Below are 23,639 nucleotides of genomic sequence, written 5' to 3' on the forward strand. Positions count from 1 at the left end.
CAAACATGGGCAGTACCAAATGAAGGCAGGAATATGGAGACAAAGAAACTTGTGTGGCTGGTGAGAATGCAAAATGACAATCACTTTGGAAGAGGTTGTCAGTTCTTACAAAACTGAAACCTTTTTTACCATACCTTGTGAAGGGGGGTATTCTGTTTATAACTGAAACCCAACTACAAACATGCTTGTAATCATGGTGTTTAAATAAAGATTTATATTTAAAAAAAAAAGAAAATATGTCCACACAAAAACCAGCACATCTATTTAAAGCAGCATTACTTATAACTGACAACCTTTGGACACAGCCAAGATATTTTCTGTAGATGAATGAATCAATAAACTGAGATGTGAAGACAATATATTATTCAGTAAAAAAAACAAGGGGCCATAGAGATAGGCAGGTAGGGCACTTGGCTTTCATTCTGCCATCTGGGGTTAGATCTCCAGCATCCCATATGGACCCAGTGCATCACCAAGAGTAATTCCTGAGTGCAGAGCCAGGAGTAACCCCTAAGCTTTACCAGGTGTGGCCAAATAAACAAAACAACAAAACCACCACAAGCTGTCAAGTCATAAAAAGACAGGAACCTTAAATGCACATTAAGTTAAAGAGTCAATATAAAAAATTACATTCTTTAAGACTCTAGCTGTATGATAATTTGGAAAATACAAAATTATGAAAACAATAAAAATATTAGTTGTTACCAGGGTTTAAAAAAGAAAAGGAGAGGGTCAGAGAGATAGTACAGTGGTAAGGTGTTTGCTTTGCATGCTGTTGACCCAGATTTGATCTTTGCCACACCATATGGTCCTCCAAGGTCTACCAAGTCAGGAGTGATCCCTGAACTCAGAGCACAGCACACAATCAGGTGTGCCCTCCCCCCAAAAAGAAAGAAGAAGCAGACTGAAGAGATAGCTTAAGGCGTGGAGAACATCTTTTGCATGTGAAACCCAATTTGTTTCCCAGTACTGGCTGGGAATAGCCCCACATTAGTAAGTCAATAAATAAAAAAGGATGAGTAGAGAGGGCATGGGAGATTTTTAAAGCACGTCAACTGCCATGTATATTAGAATAATTGTGAAATACATATCACTATCCCTTTGTCTAGCTCATAGAGTTTTCAAGAACAGGATGAACCTTAGAGAAGAATATGTTCTATAATAATGTGTCAATATAGGTTCCTCAGTTATGACAAAAGTCAAAAGTAGAACTATAGAGGGAAGACTTGGAAGGGAGGGGACAGGAACAGGAGGTATATAGGAATTCTGGTAATTCTCTTCAGTTTTTCTCTAAACCTAAAACTTTTTTTTATATTTTTCCTACATTCATCAATAAACTACATATTCTCAATTCCCTCATACTAGATAGAGAGGCAAACAGACAATTCAAACAGGCTCAATGCCCAGCCAAGTCTGATAAAAATCATGTCTAAGTTCAATAAAAGTGCATTCACAGAATTGATAAACTATAATAATTTCATAAGTGTAGAACACTTTGATATAGCTTATTAATATTTATTCAGAACACCAAAAACTCAGTTGAGACAATATTTTCTATTACTTAGGAAATCTGCTTATTATAACAAAATTATTTTAAGATACTATGTAATTAGAATAAACATAATTGCATATATTACTTTTATATTTTATACTTTATGCAGTACTAAGAATTATGTGACTATTTTAACAAGATATATATCTAAATAGCACAAGTCTGTTGCCTAAAGTAAGTAATACCTAAAATATATATATATCTAATTCCAATGTTATTTTCTCTCCTGATTATTTCAGCAAGACTATATAAAGATTTTTTTAATAGTTAAAATATGGCTAGATGCTCTTAAAGAATAATTGGATCTTTCAAGAAGTGTTTGTCATTAAGCAAAGAACAGTCTGACTTTGAGGGAAATTACTGACCATATACATTAAACTGCTAAGAATCGATATTTGATCTATAAATTCTAATTTCGTCTTTTGTACTCTGAGAAAAAAGATTCTCAGTTTTATTTACATCAAGATGCTTGTTTTGAAGAATTGATTCCACATCTTGGAATAGTTCTTTCTCCATTTTCTTCATATTGTCCAGCACTGTTTGGGCTTTCTCCTAAACAATTGAAAAATAAATACACTCATACACATAAGTCTAAACCAAATGTCAAGCCAATTACAGAGACAAGGTTTTATTTATTCTGGTTCCTACTTTGCATTTGGTTCCCCTCCTCCTAAACTTTATAGAAAAAATGAAATTCTTTAGGAAAAAAATCAATTCTAGATTGATTTAATGTATTAAATTTCAATACATCTACTAGCAAATAGAATCCAACCCCTGAGCACCACCAGGTGCGATCCAAAAATAAAAAAAAAATACTTAAACAATATTCTTAATCCAAAAAAATCCATTTATACTATAGTCTAAGCATCTAAAACATATGTATATCTATTTTATAAAAGAAAGATGAAATTTCTAAATTCAATGTGTGACACTTTAATCACATCTTAATGCTTAATAATAAAGGAGAGCATATAATCATACCTTATTATTATCTATTATTTCCAATATCTGTTGATGTTGTTGGTAGAGTGGGTGTCTTCTGTCAGGCTTAACCTTAAAATCTGACTTCTTTTTAGCTGGATCTTCAAGTTCAAATGTTGGTGAACTAGTGTCCAAGAGTTGTGAAATATTTGGCACAAATATGAAAGGTTTAAAAATAGACCTAAAAGGAAAAATCTTTAAGTTAGCACATGGGGAGATAAAGATTATCCTGTCTTCTAAAGTTTCCCCTTGATTTATCTATTCATTTTCTACCTGCCAGTTTGTTGTGCCCCTCATACCTGTTCTTGTCATCCCCAATACACTGGAACCTCTTCCGAGGTGGGGATCTTGTGTTCCTTAGCTTTACATTCGCTTGAACCTAACATGACAACAAACTAAAACCTGAAGGTAAAATCTATCTGAAAACTATTGTCACACCAGTGAAATAAAAATTTAGCCTCATCAGGCCAGAGAGAGAGAATAGCAGGTAGGAAGCTTACCTTGCAGGTAACTGGCCCTGGATTCAATCCCTAGTACCCCCATATGATCCCCTAAGCCTGTCAGGAATAATTCCTGAGTACAGAGCCAGGAGTAACCCCTGAGCACTATCAGATTTGCCCAAAAAAACCATAAATAAACTAAAATAATGTCTTACAAAAGCCAACAAATTAATTAATCAACCCTCCATCAGACCTTTAGAAGATTCTGTGACTTTACCTTTCTGGATCAGGAGTGCCTGTGAAGAAGTGAACACAAGGAAGTGTGGAGTCTTGAGGTAAAATAGAAACCATGCTTGCAGTTGTCTGGAATTCTCCCTCCATATTAATACCACTGGGTTTATCTCGGAGAATTTCCATCATTGTTTCAAAAGTTATGTTTCCTAAGGAAAATAATTGTAAAACCATAAGGCTGGCAGCACCCATCTGACAATGGGTTAATATCCAAGGTATATAAAAACTGGTAGCACTTAACAACAACAACAACAAAATTCAACCCCATCAAAAAATGGGGAGAAGAGGTAAACAAAAACTTCCTCAAAGAAGAAATACAAATAGCCAAAAAGGCACATGATAAAGGGTTCTACATCATTAATCAGGAAGACGCAAATTAAAACAATGAGGTATATGGGTCCAGAGCGGTGGCGCAAGCAGTAGAGCGTTTGCCTTGCACGTGCTAACCTAGGACAGACTGCAGTTCGATCCCCTGGTATTCTATATGGTCCCCCAAACCAGGAGTAATTTCTGAGCGCATAGCCAGGAGTAGCCCCTGAGTGTCACCGGATGTGAACCAAAAACCAAAACAAAACAAGCAAACAAACACAATGAGGTATCATCTCACACTACAGAGAATATCAAAAAGAACAAGAACCGGGAATAATATGGATGCAAGGAGAAAGGGATTTTCATTTACTATTGATAAGAATGACCAGGTCCAGTCTTTTGGGGGGAAAAAAGGACAGTGCTCAAAAAACTAAAAATTGAGCTTCCATACAACCCAGCAATGCACTCCTATGTTCATTGCAGCATTATTCACAGTATCCAAGATCTGGAAACAACCCAAATGTCTGAGAAAAGATGAGATTTTACCCTCAGGTTTTAGTCTATTGTCTTGTTAGGTTCAAGTGAATGTAAAACTGAGAAACACAAGATTCCCACCTCGAAAGAGATCCCAGTGTATTGGGAATGACAAGAACATGTATAAGAGGGGCACAACAAACTAGCAGGTAGAAATGGCGGTACAGAATGAAAAACTAGGCACATAATTAAATACTAGGCACCTGTTAGGAAAAATTAAATCATGATTTTTGCTTATATATGGATGGATATGGAGAGTAATATGCTGAGCATGAGTCAAAGAGAGAGAGACAGACATAGAATGATCACTCATTGGTGGGATATAAAAAAATAAAAATTAAAAGAAAATAGTATGGTACAAAAAAAAAACAAACAAAAAAGGGGCCGGGCAGTGGCGCTGGAGGTAAGGTGCCTGCTTGCCTGCGCTAGCCTAGGATGGACCGCGGTTCGATCCCCCGGCGTCCCATATGGTCCCCCAAGCCAGGAGCGACTTCTGAGCGCATAGCCAGGAGTAACCCCTGAGAGTCAAATGGGTGTGGCCCAAAAACCAAAAAAAAAACCAAAAAAAAAAAAAAAAAGAAAATAGTATGGTAATAATAATACCTAAAGAGATGAGAGCCAAGAGGACTAGTTCATGGGAGGAAGCTTGCCACAAAGATTGGGGGAAGTGTGATTTGAGCAGAGAAGGGTCCACTATGACAATGATGATTAGAAATGATTACTCTGGACACGAACTAGATGCTGAAAGGAAGTTAAGTGATATACAATAAAGGAAGTAAAGTGATACCCTTATTGCAAACCATGGTATTGCAAACCATAATTTCTAAAGGGAAAAGAGGAAGAGAGAGAAAGAAAGAGAAGTATCTGCCATAGAGGCAGGCTGCTGGGGGAGGCAAAAGAGAAACTGGGGACATTAAAAATGTGAAATGTGGGGCCGGGCGGTGGCGCTAAAGGTAAGGTGCCTGCCTTGCCTGTGCTAGCCTTGGACGGACCGCGGTTCGATCCCCCGGTGTCCCATATGGTCCCCCAAGCCAGGAGCAACTTCTGAGCACATAGCCAGGAGTAACCCCTGAGCATTACCGGGTGTGGCCCAAAAATCAAAAAAAAAAAAATGTGAAATGTACACTGGTGAAGGGATGGGTGTTGGAACACTTTATGACTAAAATCCAACCTCCACAACTTTTTAACTCTCTTATGGTGATTTAATTTAAAAAATATCAGATTGGTATCCTTCAAATAAGAATTATATTCTTTATTACAAATATGTAATGTTTGATGGTTATATGTAATATAAGTATGTAATATGTAATGAAATGTATACCAAGACTACTAAGATGAAAATGGAATGAGATTTATAATAACTTAAACTAATCCATGTTACAAGGCATTTCTATAAAATATACAAAGTGTGAAATGAAGATGTGTGACCCTGGTGAACACCAGAGCTAAATTTAAAAGCACCACAGCAAGAAATGTATGTAATTCTGGGACATATCTTATAAATACAGATTAAAAAAACTAGCAAATAAATCTAGCAATATGTAAAAAGTATATACCATAATGTAGCTATTTAATCCAGAGATGCAAACTTTAATTTTTAAAGATTAATGTAGGATCCAGAGAGATAGTACTGTGGGGAGGGAATGTTTGCCTTGAACACAGCTGACCAGGGTTCAATCCTGAGACTACATATTGTCTCCCAGGCCTCACCAGGAGTAATCCCTGAGCAAACAGCCAGGAGTAAGCCCTTTCTTTTAGGGGGAGCACATAATCTAAAATTAGTATCGATGAACCCTCTATTTTCATTTCCAAATAGCTGTCTGGTAGAAATCATGGGCTGTCTGGGAGAAATCAAATTGTCTGCTCTGTATATCTTTACTGGCCTTTGTCATATGAATAGCATATTAAAGACATTCCCTAGCACATAAAACAAAAAATAAGTAATTGTATTTGAAAAAATAAAGCTTATAACAACACTGTACCCAAGTGATGTTTTGGTGCATTTCAAGTTAAAATAAAATTAATTGCTATATAAAGCAATCTAATGTTCATCTCTAATGCAAGATATCGGCTGGGTTTTTTTTTTTGTGTGTGTTTTTTGTTTTGTTTTTTTTTAGGGGGGATTACACCCAGCAGCTCAGGGGTTACTCTTGGTTCTACGCTCAGAAATCGCTCCTGGCAGGCTCGGGGGACCATAAGGGATGACGGGATACAAACCACCGTCCTTCTGCATGCAAGGCAAATGCCCTACCTCCATACTATTTCTCTGACCCCTCAGCTGTTTTAACTCCAAAATTTCAGTTTCTTTACAGTATACCCATAGTTTTAACTTAAAGAGAAATAACCTAGAGAGTTAGTATACAGCGTATAGGCACTTTTTTTGCATGTGGCCAACCTCAGCATTACATACAGTCCCAAGCATAGCCAGGAGTGATTCCTGAGTCCAAAACTCCACCCCAACAAAAGAGAAAATAATCAATATATAATTTTTACAGGAGCAATATTTTCCTCTTAATTTTTAAAAATGCAATAAAAGTAATACACCTAAAATTAACACTTAACATGAAAACTAAATAATAAAGCAAATGCCTACAGCCCATATCAGGCTATCAGGCATATAGCTTCAACACCTAGTGAGATTTTAAAATGATTCAAATCTGAGTTCCTATAAATGGCAAGTTTTAATGAAAACAGTGTCGAACCATAACACTGCAATAATAAGGTATCATGAAAATGTTTTCTATATTCAAAACCTACAATTCTCAAAAATGAAAGTAGGATTTACATGATCACTTGAGGAGGATGGCTATAAGTAATCCACTAGCAAGCATTGAATAAGTACTGAGACTGCAGTGGCAGGGTTCACTAAAATGAATGCAAAACATAGGGTGCAATTTCATAGCAATTTAAACTAGTTATTTAAAATACATGAGTGAATATAGATACAATTTGGATACACATGCATCACAGTTAATAGTTATCAGATAGGGAATGGTGGAGAGAAAAGAGGCAGGCTCTTTCATCTAGAAAAATAACAGGAAAAATTAACCATAATGTACTAGTAGGCAATTTCCTATGAAAGTATCAAAAAGACATTTATTCTTTTGGCAAAGCACAGAAAACTAGAAGAACTGTACTTTACGTTTTGGGAGAAAGGTTTGATGTTAGATGCATCTATAACTATACTCAACTGTACATTTCAAATCTCTGATTCAGTTATTTATAGGTAAGTATAACAATTATACAGTGGCTAATTTATAATTATTTTTCCTCATTTTGACCAATTTCCATAAATTTCCATTTTCATTTTCCTCTCCACTTTCATTATAAGTAGTTTTTTTTTTATTTAGTTTTTGTTTTTTGGGTCACACCCAGCAGCGCTCAGGGGTTACTCCTGGCTCTATGCTCAGAAATAGCTCCTGGCAGGCTCGGGGGACCATATGGGGTGCCGCGATTCAAATCACTGTCTTTCTGCATGCAAGGAGTAATGCCTTACTTCCATCCTATCTCTCTGGCCCCAAGTAGTTGTTTTTCTTTTGCAAGAATATTTGCTGGGGCTGGAGAGATAGCATTTGCCTTGCATGCAGAAGGACGGTGGTTCGAATCCTGGCATCCCATATGGTCCCCTAAGCCTGCCAAGAGCGATTTCTGAGCCTAGAGCCAGGAGTAACGCCTGAGCACTGCTGGGTGTGACCCAAAAACAAACAAAAATTTGCTAGTTTTATGCCCCTAATTTTAAGTGTACTGGTATTAGGTGGGAATGAACAAATAGTGATCTCAGTTAAACTATCAACAAATTGTTATTTGACTGAAATTCACTCATAAAATCCTTTGTTAGCAAAAGGATTCTTTCAACAAAATTTGAGCACATACATATATTAGTATAAATCACTAAACAAGGTGCTAAGAGAAAGTTAAGGATAAATACAAGTCCATGAAGACATAAATGAAGAGAACAAAAGCAAAGAAACAAAGTTTTCTTGTTTGTAAAATAATAGATACTTTACATGTTATTTAAAAACAATAATAATCAGGTGGCAAAGTCTCTGGCTCATGAGATGCTCTAATAAATGAGAATAGTGAGGCAACTGCTACTCCTGGCTATATCCTATAAGAAATATAAACCTAAAATTAAAACTCTTAAAATAGGGGCCGGAGAGATAGCATGGAGGTAAGGCATTTGCCTTGCATGCAGAAGGTCGGTGGTTCAAATCCCGGTGTCCCATATGGTCCCCTGAGCCTGCCAGGAGTGATTTCTGAGCATAGAGCCAGGAGTAACCCTTGAACGCTGACAGATGTGACCCAAAAAAAAAAAAAAAAAAAACCCTCTTAAAATAACATCAGCACTTTTTACATACTTACACAATTTAATATATACATAGTTTAAATTTTAAAAATAATAAAAATGTGGACTTAGAGAGTGATGCCTGCGCACAGTACAAGGAGTAGCCCGAGCACTACTGCTGATGAAGAAAACAAAAACAAACAAAAAAAAATAAACTATAGAAAAAATTTTAATTATTCTGGAAACTAAATATAAGATAGTTAGAACATTAGGGGCGAGAGCAACAGCACCCCATTAGGGTCCCCTGAGCCTGCCAGGAGCAATTTCTGAGTGCAGAGCCAGGTATGGCCCAAAAACCTAAGTAAATAAGTAATCATACACCAAGTGAGGGGGAAACATCCTGAGAAATGCATCATGAGATGATGTCATCATTGTGTGATCAGAATGGAACTACAAAGGCCCAGATGGAGATAACTACCACATACCTAAGTTGTAAGGGACAGTATGTGGGGACAGTCAATTGCATCAAATCTATCACAGACCAAAATATCTTTTTTTTTTTTTTTTTTGGGTCACACCCGGCGGTGCTCAGGGGTTATTCCTGGCTGTCTGCTCAGAAATAGCTCCTGGCAGGCACGGGGGACCATATGGGACACCGGGATTTGAACCAACCACCTTTGGTCCTGGATCGGCTGCTTGCAAGGCAAACGCCACTGTGCTATCTCTCCGGGCCCAGACCAAAATATCTTTATGCAACTGTGACTGCACATTCTTTTATCTGAATAACCATCTAATGTAAATATTTTCAGTGGCATTTATGGAAATTGATTAGAGAAGATTTCCCATTTGGCTGGGAAACTTGAATAAAATCTGAATTTTTGTCATATCAAAGATTCACATGTTGGTGTACTAGCAGGGGTCTCAAACTCAATTTACCTGGGGGCCGCAGGAGGCAAAGTTGGGGTGATCCTTGACTGCAAAGTCAGTAGTAAGCCTTGAACATTGGGGGGTATGAACCAAACAACTAAAACAAAATAAAACAAAAAAGGATTCCTCTAGGGCAGGGCCACAAAATGTTGTACGGAGGGCCGCAAACGGCCTGCAGGCCGCGAGTTTGAGACCCCTGGTAGAGGCAGAGTATGCTATGATGCTGTGTTGCTTACTGGTTTAAAAGTTGCATTTGTGGGGTCAGCGCAGTGGCGCTAGAGATAATTAAGATGTCGTCTGCTTTGCCAGCGCTAGCCTAGAACTGACCGCAATTTGATCCCCCCGCGTCCCATATGGTCCCCCAAGTCAGGAGCGACTTCTGAGCGCATAGCCAGGAGTAAACCCTGAGCGTCACCGGGTGTGAACCAAAAAAAAAAAAAAAGTTGCATTTGTGGGGCTGGAGAGATAGCACAGCGGTAAGGCGTTTGCCTTGAACATGGCCAATCCAGAACTAACAGTAGTTCGAATCCTGATATCCCATATGGTCCCCAGAGCCTGCCAGGGGCAATTTCTGAGCACAGAGCCAGGAGTAAGCCCTGAGCATCGCCGGGTGTGACCAAAAAAAAAAAAAAAAAAAAGTGCATTTGTGTCTCAATACAGCACAGGTAACCTCATCTACATCTAGAAAATACCTGTAGTTCAGAATTCATCACTCAGTGTTATATACTGACCTACAGCTTGAGAAAGAAAACTCAAGTCCAGGTTAGGACTCTAGAAAGGGAGAAGACTATCTTTTTCTAAACTAGGACTCTAGAAAGGGAGAAGACTATCTTTTTCTAAATTTCTTTATTGAGGCCATTGTGAATTACAAGTCTTTCACAGTTGTATTTCAGGTGTTTAGTGACAGTGAATTAAGGTCATTCCCACCTCCAGTGTTGACTTCTCTCCACCATAATTCCTTGCAGGCATCCCAAACCTCCACCCCTAGCTCCCTGGACTAGTAGTGTAACAGGTCCATTTTGTGTTTAGCTTTATTTAGTTTGTGTCTCTTGATTCTGTTGTCATTGACTTCGGATTGGGTATTTAAATCTGACCTCTTTTTTTAATTTCACTCTATATTCCTGAGACCACTTGACCCCCTAACACTATCACTTTTTTTTTTTTTTTTTTTGGGTTTTGGGCCTTACCCGGCAGTGCTCAAGGGTTACTCCTGGCTGTCTGCTCAGAAAGAGCTCCTGGCAAGCACGGGGGACCATAATGGGACACCGGGATTCGAACCAACCACCTTTGGTCCTGGATCAGCTGCTTGCAAGGCAAATGCCACTGTGCTATCTCTCCAGGCCCACACTATCATTTTTTTAAAAAAACAAATCTCACTGAGGAATCCAGTTTATATTTATATATATATATATATATATATATATATATATATAAAATTTTAATTTAATTAAGCACCTTTAATTAAGCACCATGATTACAAACATGACTATAGTTGGGTTTCAGTCACAAAACGAATCCAGTTCTTACTCCACAGTCTTTCACCTAGATGCCAACCTTTGGCCTGATGTGAGTGGTTCAACCCATGCCCTATGACACAACCATAAGGGAGGAAAGTGTCACAGTCTCCTTGGTTCATTTCTCTTCTGTGTCTGAACCTAGCTATATATGTCTTTTCATATTTATCTATTTTGTTGAAATATTTAATTCAGTATTTCTGGAGATTTGTAATATAAAGGGGAAATTTATATCTTCTTGGTGTGTCTTCTTTGAAACAAAGTAAAAGATAAATAAAAGTAGCAGCAATAGTCAAAGAAGTTTGTCTCCATGTTTCAGTGAACTCTGAGATGTAATCCTACCTTGGTTTTAAGAATATCAGGGCCCGGAGAGATAGCACAGCGGCGTTTGCCTTGCAAACAGCTGATCCAGGACCAAAGGTGGTTGGTTCGAATCCCGGTGTCCCATATGGTCCCCCGTGCCTGCCACGAGCTATTTCTGAGCAGACAGCCAGGAGTAACCCCTGAGCACTGCTGGGTGTGGCCCAAAATCCAAAAAAAAAAAAAAATATATCAGTAAGGACACCCAAATCCCACAGCTGCTACCATGTAAACTCATTGGCTCTGTTCTAAAGTTCCTGGAGTTCTTGGGGCACAACACAGGCATGGCTGCCCAACCCTTCCAAATTCCACAATAATGACAGCCCAGCAAGAACACACTGAATTAGACAGTAAGGAAGCATAGAATCCAACTGAGCACAATAAACAACAAAAACACAGAAGGTTTAATAGCAACAAAACTAGTGCTCGCTTCAGCAGCACATATACTAAAATTGGAACGCTACAGAGAAGATTAGCGTGGCCCCTGCGCAAGGATGACATGCAAATTCGTGAAGCGTTCCATATTTTTTTTTATTTTTTGAAGCGTTCCATATTTAAAAAACAAAACAAAACAAAAAAAACTTAGTAAACCCTCACACAATGACTTCAAGACCCCCTTGTAAAATACGACAGTTTTCAAAATTTTTCTTTTCCTGGAATATTTTTCAATAATTCCATTAGTCATCTAATTAATTATAACAAGCAATATAAAACAAATTATCTTGTTGCCTTCTATGGGAGCAGTCTTGAAAGTGGATGAGAAATATGATAATTGGAGAGGAAACGTCACACTGGAGGTGGGATTGGTGTTGGAACATTGAATATCCAAAATGACTCTATTATTTTTATTTACTTATTTTTGGGTCACACCCAGTGGTGCTCAGGGTTAATCCTGGCTCTATGCTCAGAAATTGTTCCTGGCAGGCTTGGGGGACCATATGGGATGCCAGGATTTGAACCACTGTCCTGCATGCAAGGCAAATGCCCTACCTCCATGCCATCTCTCTGGCCCCCAAAACAACTGTATCATAAACAACCTTGTAAACCACAGTGTTTAAATAAAGTATAAAATATAAAAAGAGGGGCAAAAGCAAAATTACAACACATAGGATGCTTGCCTTGTACACAGTCAACCCAGGTTTGATCCCCAGTGTCCCATTATGTCCCCCAACCCCTGCCAGGAGTGATTCCTGAGGAAGTTAAGAATAACCCCTGAGCACCCCTGGATGTGCTCAAAAACCTAAATAAGTAAATAAATAAAAATAAATTCAAATTTTAAAAACCAAAACAAAAGAAATATATTATCAGTAAGAACTGGAAAAGGGTTCAAGAATTATGAATCTGTATTTTGTCTTTTAAAAGAAAAATTATCCTCTCATGACTAACTAGCACTTCATTCATCTCAAAAGAAATCACATTTTCAGTTTTAATAAGATTATGTCTTTACTAAAAATGATTCCTTATAAAACATGTTGTGTCCATATTATGCAAAATAGAAAATTACTGTTATTTTATTTAAACGATAAAATTACCTTTGTGCTTATTTAGCAGCTTGTAGCCTTCACAATATCTGCCTCCTGAAATCAGCATCTTGTTTGTATCGAGATAAGAGTATGTGGCAGCAAAATCAAATCCCTTTTTGCCATCCCACCAACCTCTCTGCTTGGCATAGTTTCTCATGTCTGGGTGTTCCAGATCAATCTTGGTTGTTATGGAGAGCTGATTTGAAATATTACGAACTCCTTCTGTTTTCAAAGAAGAAAAGGAGAAAGAAAATGTAATCTTAGTCAGGGGCCAGAGCGATAGCACAGCAGACAAGAGCGTTTGCCTTGCATGTGGTTGGCCCGCGTTCAATCTCCAGCATTTCATTTGGTGCCCTGAGCCTGTCAACAGTAACCCTTGAGGGGCTGGCGAGGTGGCGCTAGAGGTAAGGTGTCTGCCTTGCAAGCGCTAGCCAAGGAAAGACAGCGGTTTGATCCCCTGGCGTCCCATATGGTCCCCCCAAACCAGGGGCAATTTCTGAGCGCTTGGCCAGGAGTAACCCCTGAGCATCAAATGGGTGTGGCTCGAAAAACAAAAAACAAACAAACAAAAAAAAAGAGTAGCCCTTGAGCGCCACCTAGTGTGGTCCAAAACAAACAAACAAAAAAGTAGTCTTAGACATTAATAAAATGTAAATATAAATTCCTATATAACATATTTTTTAAATTACTTTTACAAATAAAATATTTTATTTTTAGAAAATTGTGGATTACATGAAGTTGTAGAAAGTAACAACTCAGAGGCTGGAGCAATAGTATAACAAGTGGAGTGCTTGCTCTGTACACACTCAACCCAGACTCTACTCATAGTACCACAGGAGTAAGCCCTAAGCACTGCAAGGTGCAGCCTCAAAACTGAATAACAACAACATCATCCATAATAATAATAATAATAATAATAATAGTAAAGTAAAAATAGTATCAAACAAAATACTGGTATTGCGAAGACAGAATATCTATTTATTTATTTATTTATTTTGGTTTTTGAGTCACACCCAGCAGTGCTCAGGGGTTACTCCTGGCTCTGTGCTCAGAAATCACCCCTGGCAGGCACAGAGGACCATATGGGATACCGGGATTTGAACGATCGACCTTCTGCACACAAGGCAAACTCCCCACCTCCATGCTATCTCTCTGGTCTCCAAGACAGAATATTTATATTACCATAAGGATCACCTATGCTCCCCTCTTAGAGCCATGTCTACTTATCTCCCACCTCCAAGTCCCCATTAGTAGACAACCACTAGCCTATACTCTTTAATTTCTATAACTAATTTCATGGTGCTATATAAATGAAATGATACAATGTATAACTTTTTTATACACGGAGTAATTCTCTTAAGGATTTGCTTAGATTATTACATGTTACTAGCTCACTTATTTTTTATTTGTAAGTAGTATTCCATAGTAAATATTACTATAGTTTGTTTAGCCATTTGTAAGTTAAAGGACAGCTGGTTGTTTTGAGAAACTATAATGGAAAAGGCCATTAAAATATTGATGTACAGGTATTTTGGGATTGTTTTGTTTGTTTCTATTAATTATTTATTTAAGCACCATGGTTCAAACATGTTCTTAATTGGGTTTCAGCCATAAAATTTATACCACTCTTCACCAGTACAACTTCCCACCACCATTTCCCTCCTCCCCCCATCCCCTGCCTGTCTTCAAGACAGGCATTGTATTTCTCTATCATTGCCATGGTAGCTATTAATGTAGTTACTTCTCTAACTGCACTTGCCACTCTTTGTGATAAGCTTATTATATTCCAGCCCTCATCTCTATTGTCTCTGGGTGTTATTATTATACTGTCTTTTATTTTTCTTATATCCCACATATGAGTGAGACTATTCTGTGCTTACCACTCTCCCTCAGACTTATTTCACTGAATAATCTTCAAATCCGTCCATATATAAGCAAATTTTGTGACTTCATTTTTTTTCTAACAGCTGCATAGTATAGCTGTACCACAGTTTCTTTAGCCACTCATTTGTTGTTGGGCATTTGGGCTGTTTCCAGATTCTGACTATTGTAAATAGATGTACAGGTTATTTTTCTATAAAGATAAATTTTATTTCTCTTGGTTAAATATGTAAGATTGCAGTGGATAGGTTACATGGGAGTTATACATTATCTTTTTATGACCAGAGTGGTCATATATTTTTACTAGAATGGATTTTGTTTTTGTTTGTTTTTTTCTCCCTCCCTACTCCAACTTGGTCTGAAGCTTGCATCTTAAACCTATTGTCTAAGCAACAGCAGAAGTTCTGACCATCCTCTTCCTATTTTGCCAGTTTGTTTTAAATGTAGGTATGCAAATATGAAATCAATTAGAAATCTTACTGGTTTGAGTTGTAAGAGAGATACCACTGACTTCTGATTATTCCCTAAAGGGATTGTTCCCTAACACAAACTGCTTCATATTCCCATGCCGGTCCTCAAAAGCTCTATACAGCATTCTGTTCTTGGATGCTCTTTCAAGATGTTTGCATTTCCCTGAATACAACTCCACAAGTTTATCAATTCTGGAAGACTGTCAAATGTAATATCTTCAATTAAAGGGATATTTTATCGTTGTAAAACAAATTAAGTCAGGGCCGGCAAGGTGGCGCTAGAGGTAAGGTGTCTGCCTTGCAAGTGCTAGCCAAGGAAGGACTGCGGTTCGATCCCCCGGCGTCCCATATGGTCCCCCCAAGCCAGGGGCAATTTCTGAGCGCTTAGCCAGGAGTAACCCCTGAGCATCAAATGGGTGTGGCCCGAAAAAAAAAACTTAAAAAAACAAACAAAAATTAAGTCATGAAAAGTTATCCATACCTTGTACTTTTTCTGCTGCCCAGTATTTCCCTGCAGTCTCCAGAATCCATGCTTCCTTTCTATCAGCAATCAGGAAACTGTTGTGATAGCTAAACAGAAATGTACCCTCTGCACAGTTGCCACCCTGGCCATATTTTTCTAGTAAATCCACAATGACCTTGAGGGCTTTTTCAGCTGTATCAGCTCTTTCCAGGCCAAGTCTAAAATAAAAATATTAAAGTTCTCAGTTTTAAATAAATTCCCATCTTTGGGTAAATAATTATAAGGACATGAGATTTATGGTTATAGTTAAAGTAAAAATGCTTTCCACCCCTACAAAGCTCATTATTATTCCTTAACTCTCTTACCCCCAACCATCAGTACACCACATTTACCCTTTTTAACTTCAGTACTACACAGTCCTAATCACAGACCAAAATCGTGCATTGGATTTAACAATCCCTAACTATTTCAAAAGACATAAAATGGACACATATGGGGGAAAAAAAGTAAAAATGCTTTCAATTGGGGCTGGAGTGGTGGCACAGCAGTAGGGCTTGCATGTGGCTGACCTAGGATGGATCACAGTTCAATCTTCCAGCGGGACATCTGGTCCCCCAAGCCAGGAGTGATTTCTGAGCACATGACCAGGAGTAACTCCTGAGAGTCACCAGATGTGGCCCAAAAACCAAAAAAAAAAAAAAAAAAAAAAAAAAAAGCTTTCAAATGAACATAAGCTGAAATCTAACTCATAAACTTATTTTGAAATCAGTTTAAAATCATGAAAACAAAGTGTGCACAGTCAAAACAGATCAATGTTAAACTTAGTCATTTATTGGCAAATTGCTTTCATCTCTGGACCTTGAGTGGGTATCCCATCTGTGAAACAAAGACAAAAAAATACAACTGATGCCAGAAAGGCAGTACAGGGGTTAAGGCAAGTAGCACTAGATGTGGTCTAAAAACAATTTAAAATTTAGACAAACTCTGTAGAAGAAAAACTATGAAACAGAAAAATAACCTGACAAGGTCCATCCCAAGTAGTGCTTCCTCCTTACTAACTTCTTCTTTTCCCCACACAGCTTCATTCCCAATGCAAACTCCATGTTCATTGGCTCCCATTTCTGCTCCCCATAACCAAGCCGGTCGACTAAGGATAACAGCATATGTCTCAGGAACTTGATCAATTTCTATGTAAGTGCACTGAAAGAAAGCCATAACACCAACCATGAAACAAAAAAATGTTACACAGCCCAGATCTCAAAAATCAATCAGAGGACATGGCCATCATGACAGATAAATGAAGTATAATTACACTAAATTTTTTGTTTTGTTTTTTGTTTTTGGGTCACACCCGGTGATGCTCAGGGGAATACTCCTGGCTCCATGTTCAGAAATCGCTCCTGGCAGGCTCGGGGGACCATATGAGATGCCGGGATTCAAACCAATAACCTTCTGCATGAAAGGCAAATGCCTTACCTCCATGCTATCTTTCCAGCCCCTACACTAAATTTTTTAGATAGTCATGTCTTTTATTCATTTTTTGTCAAGCTTAAGTATTTTTATTCATTTAAATATTTTCTGGGCATTTCCTATAACAAAGCACTCTGCTAAAAGACATGTCATGTAGAAAGATGAAACAAATACAGATCTTGATTTCAAAAAATTAAAGGTGTAGGGTCCAGAAAGGCAGTACAGTGAGCAGGGTGTTTGTATTGTATGCAGCTGACCTGAGTTTGGTCCCCAGCACCTTATATTGTCCCCCCAAGCTCTAGTAGATCTGATTCTTGAGTGGAGAACCAGGAGTAAACCCTGATTATCCCTGAGTGTGGTCCAAATACAAAAAAAAAAGATTCACTAAAATTTGTAATTTAAAACCTCAAAAATGAAGTTTAAAGGTCATGAAGGAAAATGAATGTGAGGGTCTAATAAATGCATAAATAAGAGATTGCTTCTATTGTGTACTCTGGAATCATTCTGTTGAGGAAACTATATTTGGATTGAAGCTTAATGAAGCAATTCTCAATCTCAATGAGAAATGTATTTTTTATTAATTATGTAAGTCCCTTATGAGATCCTATATTGGTCTTACATCAGGGTATTTACATATTAAATGTGGAAGTGATCCATCTGGTATGTGCACGACAATGAAAAGAAAGAGAACTACCGGTTCATAGTTAGACCAATATAAAGAGTTATAAAGTAACTATGAAGCTAACAGGAAGTAAATATGAAGAATTAAAATAGAAAAGGAGGTGAGACCGGAGATATAGCACAGCGGTAGGGCATTTGCCTTGCATCCAGATGGATGGTGCTTCGAATCCTGGCATTCCATATGGTTTCCCTGAGCCTGCCAGGAGCAATTTCTGAGCACAGAACAGGGAGTAACCCCTGAGCGCTGCCAGGTGTGACCCAAAAATAACAAGAACCAAAAAAAAAAAAAGAAAGAAAGAAAGAAATGGAGGCCCCCCCTCAAAAAAAAATGGAGGGCCCAGAGAAATAGTACAGCAGGTAGGGCAATTGCCTTGCATGTGGCTGACCCAAGTTCAATCCCCAGCATCCTCTATGGTCCCCTCAGAACTGCCAGGGATGATAAGCATAGAGCCAGGAATAACCACTGAGCACTTCCAGGTATGGCTCAAAAAATAAACTATAAAAAAGTGAAATAGATCCAAGATGAATAGTCCCAATAAAAGGCAACAATGGCCTGAAGAAACTGGCTATCTGATACCTAATAATACCAACAAAATCTTAAAATCCTGTTAAAGTAGGACTGGAGAGATAGCACAGCGGTAAGGCATTTGCCTTAGACGCAGAAGGACGGTGGTTCAAATCCCGGCATCTTATATGGTCCCCCAAGCCTGCCAGGAGTAATTTCTGAGCATAGAGCCAGGAGTTGTAACCCCTGAGTGCTGCCGCGTGTGACCCCCCCCCAAAAAAAAAAAAAAAAAACAAAAAAAAATCCTGTTAAAGCAGTATAGCCTAATATGAAACTCCTACTTTAAGTCCCCTTTCAGACCACTATTTGATTTTTATTTTGGGCCACAACTGGTAAGGCTCAGGGGTCAGAAGATTGATGCGGCATTCCACATACAAAGCATTCACCCTTGGAACTATCTTCCTGGCACCTTTAAGTTCCAGAACAAATGGATTTTCAAATAAAAATATTAATGAAACTTTCATTAATCATATAATTATAATTCTTTATGTGAATGCCAATAGTCTAATCATTTTTTGATGATTAAACGATTAATTCAGATTCTTAAATTGCTTTTCTTTTGTTTTTTGGGTTGTTTGTTTGTTTTGAGCCACACCCAGTGGTTATATAATAAATAAATAAATATATATAAAATAACACAGGGGTTATTCCTGGCTTTAACACTCAAGAATCACTCCTGGCATACTCAGGAAACTATATGGGATGACAATGATCAAATCTAAGTTGATGGTGTGCAGGCAAGTGCACTACCCACTGTACTAGTGCACCGACTCCACTTATTCTGTTTTACATCAATTAGAATAGTTTTTGTCTATTATACTTCAACTGAAACCAAATCTCCAATGAACCTTCTTTAATTCCTGGACTGAATGGATTATTCCTACTGCTGTTACTGTTTATACTTAAGTTTAGTGTTTCAATCATTCTTCTTTATAACAGAGTATTGCTTGGGGGCTCTAGGTTTACCCCTTGCAATACTGGGGGTCCATGTGGTACTGGGATAGAACTAGGGTCAGGCACACTCCACTACAGACATGCACAATATACTATCTCCCTGGCTGTAGACTCTTAACATTTGAGGAATGAGGGTACTTGGTGCTCAAAGATAACTCATGGGTCTATGCTCAGGAGTCACTTCTGACGGTACCTGTATATCCCATATACAGGTCAGGTATGTGTGTATGTGCAAAGCAAGTACCTTACCCTGTACTATTTATCCAGTGCCAGATCATTGAATTTTTAACATCTGTAGTCTCTGCCAAATAACAAAAGATAAAAGTTTTAAAATATATTACTATTACTAAGAGTGTAGCACAGTGGGTAGGGAGCTTGCCTTAATTGTGGCCAACCTGGGTTTGATTCCCAGCACCTGATATTGTTGCCCCAAGCCTGCCAGGAGTGATTTCTGAGTACAAAGTCAGGAGTAACTCCTGAGTGCTGCCATGTGTGGCCCAAAAATCAACATATATGGGGCCGGGAAGGTGGCGCTAGAGGTAAGATGTCTGCCTTGCAAGCGCTAGCGTAGGACGGACCGTGGTTCGATCCCCCGGCATCCCATATGTTCCCCCCAAGCCAGGAGTGATTTCTGAGCGCATAGCCAGGAGTGACCCCTGAGCGTCAAACAGGTGTGGCTCAAAAAACAAAAAAACAAAATCAACATATATGTAACTATGAAAATATATATTTCACCTACCTTAAGCCGTTCTCTCTGGTTATCATGAGCTGCTGCAGGAAAATAAACTACCTCTTGTACTTCATCATAAAGTCTGTCTGAATTTTTTCCAAAAATAATCCTGTTGTCAACTGTTGCTGGAGGCAGTGCCACAAAAGTGTCACAAGAACACAGTTCCATTTTTAGAAACTAAAAAAAATCATATAAAGATTCAAAATTGAAAGAATGAAATATTTTAAGTATGCACAAATCAGAAACGTATACTTGATTACCAAGAAATTATTGTCCTATATGATAGCATTCATTAAAGTTTTAAACATTGGGCCCAGAGAGATAGCACAAACGCCGATCCAGGATCAAAGGTGGTTGGTTCAAATCCCGGTGTCCCATATGGTCCCCCGTGCCTGCCAGGAGCTATTTCTGAGCAGACAGCCAGGAGTAACCCCTGAGCACCGCCGGGTGTGGCCCGAAAAAAAAAAAAGTTTTAAACATCATATGCACTACAGTAGTACAAGCATCAATAAGAAAGGCACACGTGGTGCTGGAGTCATCGCCCATATCCTCCCTCTAGAGAGGTGTCCTTCCATGCTTTCACTCTTGGAGGTGCACTGCAGCTTTCTGCCATTGGAGAAGCCTTGGTGCATGGTTCCAGAGTACAAATCATCTATATCTCTCCTCCTGATATGTATCCTTCCATGCTTTCGTATTTTCAGACTACAACATGTACTGGGATTTTCTTCACCTTTGAAGAAGCTCAGGCTCTTGAGCATGTTACTCTCTTTCTTTATATATATATATTTTTTTGTTACTCTCTTTCATTCTACTCTCTCCCTCTACTTCCTCAGAATTTCTTTTCTTTTTCTTTTTTTTTTTTTTTGGTTTTTGGGCCACACCCGGCGGTGCTCAGGGATTACTCCTGGCTGTCTGCTCAGAAATAGCTCCTGGCAGGCACGGGGGACCATATGGGACACCGGGATTCGAACCAACCACCTTTGGTCCTGGATCGGCTGCTTGCAAGGCAAATGCCGCTGTGCTATCTCTCCGGGCCCTCCTCAGAATTTCTAAATAAAACCTTCTTTCACTTTAAAAATGCAATAAATGGCTTACAAAATGAATCTTGTACATCAATAAGATAATGGCCATGAAAAGCACTACCTTCTACTCTATAAGTCAACTTGTTTTGTTTTGCTTTTTTGTTTTTGGGTCACATTCAGTGGTGCTCAGGAATCATATCTGTTGGTGCTTGAAAAACCATATGTAGTGCCAAGGATTGAACTCAGGTCAGTTGTGTGTAAGGCTGACTGCTACCTACTGTACTATCTACCTATTGTACTATTGCTTTGGCCCATATAAGTCAGCATTTACCTCTGGGACACTTTTTTCCTAAGTTTGCCCCTGTATCTCCTTTCTTTTTTTTTTTTTTTTTTGTTTTTGTTTTTGGGCCACACCCGGTGGTGCTTAGGGGTTATTCCTGGCTGTCTGCTCAGAAATAGCTCCTGGCAGGCACGGGGGACCATATGGGACACCGGGATTCGAACCAACCACCTTTGGTCCTGGATCGGCTGCTTGCAAGGCAAACGCCGCTGTGCTATCTCTCCGGGCCCCTTGTATCTCCTTTCACTATTGCTACACTCGAGAACCCCTGTACAAATATAGTATTACTGTAGTATAGACCATATTCTACTTTATTTGCACACTCTTCTGAGTTCTTCACAGGATAATGAGATCCTTGAGCACTGGAGATCTTAATAATGTTTGTATTCTCATTGCTAGAATTTATCTTATGGAAAAGTCCCAGTATTTATATACTCAGTATATCTTCAAATAAAAATAAGAGAATTCTTTTGAGCTCGAGTAAAATACACATAAATTAAAAATACTGAGGGTTTGCGAGTTACATTCCCAAGGTCTCTTGCAGAAACATTCGGTAACAAAGCTGCCTGTGACCCTCTACAGATATGCTCACAGCTCCCAATGATTCTACAGACTTGGTGTTTCAGATTGGTTTTTATGTCAGTCACTGGGAAAAACCTGGGTAAAAGAAGAAACGAAGTTTTTTTTCTTTTCTTTTCTTTCTTCTTTCTCTCTTCTTTCTTTCTTATTAAAGGAGCTTACGCGAAGTGTTTTTAGAAAGGAGCTTAAACACGGGGGTCTTAGGCATACCGAAGCATATGGGTGGGTCCCCCTATAGAGCTAACATTAAGCTGCATTAGTGACCTGCACTGTTTCCAACGAGGGCTAAATCGAAGCGGGAAATCGAACACATTTAATAGGAGAGCCAGTCGCGAGGGCCTCGGCCTACTTTGAAGGAACATGCAACAAACATACTTGGTGGTGGTGGGGGAAACAAAACAGAATCCCCGTAACTTGGGAGGACTTGACCAATTTACAGGCTTCCCCGGGCACTTTGGTTTCACGCTCACTCCTTATTTTCCAACTATTTTCCAACACACAGATGTGCAGTCACTTCTGTTTACCTAAATCGAGAAGGCACTGGGAGTAGAGGCCACGATAGCAGACGGCGGCGCTCCAGGCGCAGCAAGACCGATACTCTTAGTCCCAGCAAGTGCCCGCCAGACCCCAACAAGGAGAACCTCGAGCCCTACTCAACTAAGACGCCCCTCCCTCGGCCACGCCCCTCACCTTGGCGCCCAGGTACTCTACGAGAAAGGAGAAAGGAGAAAGCAGGCCCGGGCGGGGGAGGGGAAACAGACCGGAAGTCGTAACCTTTGACCCGGACGATAAACATTTGACCCGCCGGCGGCGCACTTCCGGCCGGGCGGCAGAGTTTGTGGCTGGTTCTCTGCAACCTCCATCTGTAGAGCTGTTTTCCGCCGCCGCTCAGGATCCAAGATGGGCAAGTCGTTCGCCAATTTCATGTGCAAGAAGGACTTCCATCCCGCCTCCAAATCCAATATTAAGAAAGTGAGTAAAGGGGCGTCGGTTCGGGAGGGGGCTGGCTCCGCGCTGCTCCTGCCTGGGTCATCGCCCAGAGGCTCTTGGCTGGGAGCGATGGGCATCGCGGAGGTAGATGCCCCTTCCCCAGCCACAGCCCGTTTGCTTGCCGCCTCTTCCCCGCTGAGCCTTGCCCCTGGAAATGCGCCTTTAGGTGGCAGCGTCCCGGAGGTGGGCGGGCCGCGTCGGCCCACCTTTCCACTTGTGTCAAATGCGACCAGAAAATCACACCAGAAGTGACCTTAGGGCAGTTGATTGAGAGAGGGTCCTGGGCACTTTGGTGTTAGTAGTGGGTGCAGTGACGTTGTATCACAATCCTGTATGTAGATTTAAATGACTGTTGCAGCTGTGCTACCTAAACTTTCGGTGGTTGTGGTTTTGATTTAAGAAGAAAGAAAAAAAGAAGCCAATGTAGATTAAAAAAACACTTTATTGATTGATTTATTAGCCACCCTTACACTTGTGTCAGATGCGACTGGAAAATCAAACCAGAAGTGACCTTAGGACAGTTGATTGAGGAAGGGTCATAGGCACTTTGGTGGAAGTAGTGGGTGCAGTGACATTGTATAGCAATACTGTATGTAGATTAATTGCTGTTGCAGCTATGCTACCTAAAACTTTCGGTGGTTGTGTTTTTAATTTAAGAAGAAAAAATCTGGGGCCGTCGAGGTGGCGCTAGAGGTAAGGTGTCTGCCTTGCAAGCACTAGCCAAGGAAGGACCGCAGTTCGATCCCCCGGCGTCCCATATGGTCCCCCCCAAGCCAGG

General features: G+C 39.5%; 2 protein-coding genes and 1 non-coding gene across 3 annotated transcripts in view; 2 read left to right on the forward strand and 1 right to left on the reverse strand.

Annotated features, from left to right (window-relative positions):
- Window positions 1-1,453: 1,453 nt before the first annotated feature.
- Window positions 1,454-20,178, reverse strand: SCRN3 (secernin 3). Its single transcript, XM_049773452.1, has 7 exons — window positions 19,940-20,178; window positions 16,549-16,730; window positions 15,549-15,748; window positions 12,726-12,938; window positions 3,251-3,413; window positions 2,534-2,714; window positions 1,454-2,104 (listed from the first exon to the last, which is right to left on the reverse strand). Exons 1-7 carry the CDS (start codon window positions 20,096-20,098, stop codon window positions 1,934-1,936), a joined length of 1,269 nt encoding a protein of 422 aa, XP_049629409.1. The 5' UTR covers window positions 20,099-20,178; the 3' UTR covers window positions 1,454-1,933.
- LOC126010543 (U6 spliceosomal RNA) lies at window positions 11,616-11,722 on the forward strand. Its single transcript, XR_007496567.1, has one exon. It is a non-coding gene; the product is annotated as a U6 spliceosomal RNA (small nuclear RNA).
- A 2,573-nt stretch (window positions 20,179-22,751) lies between the features above and the next one.
- Window positions 22,752-23,639, forward strand: part of CIR1 (corepressor interacting with RBPJ, CIR1) — a 37,458-nt gene continuing 36,570 nt past the window's right edge. The window contains exon 1 of the mRNA XM_049773446.1: window positions 22,752-22,843. Coding sequence (XP_049629403.1) covers window positions 22,772-22,843 — 72 coding nt within the window. The 5' untranslated portion in view covers window positions 22,752-22,771. The remainder of the gene's footprint in view (window positions 22,844-23,639) is intronic.

The sequence above is a fragment of the Suncus etruscus genome, chromosome 5 (assembly GCF_024139225.1).
Source record: "Suncus etruscus isolate mSunEtr1 chromosome 5, mSunEtr1.pri.cur, whole genome shotgun sequence".
In the NCBI taxonomy this organism is placed as follows: Eukaryota; Metazoa; Chordata; class Mammalia; order Eulipotyphla; family Soricidae; genus Suncus; species Suncus etruscus.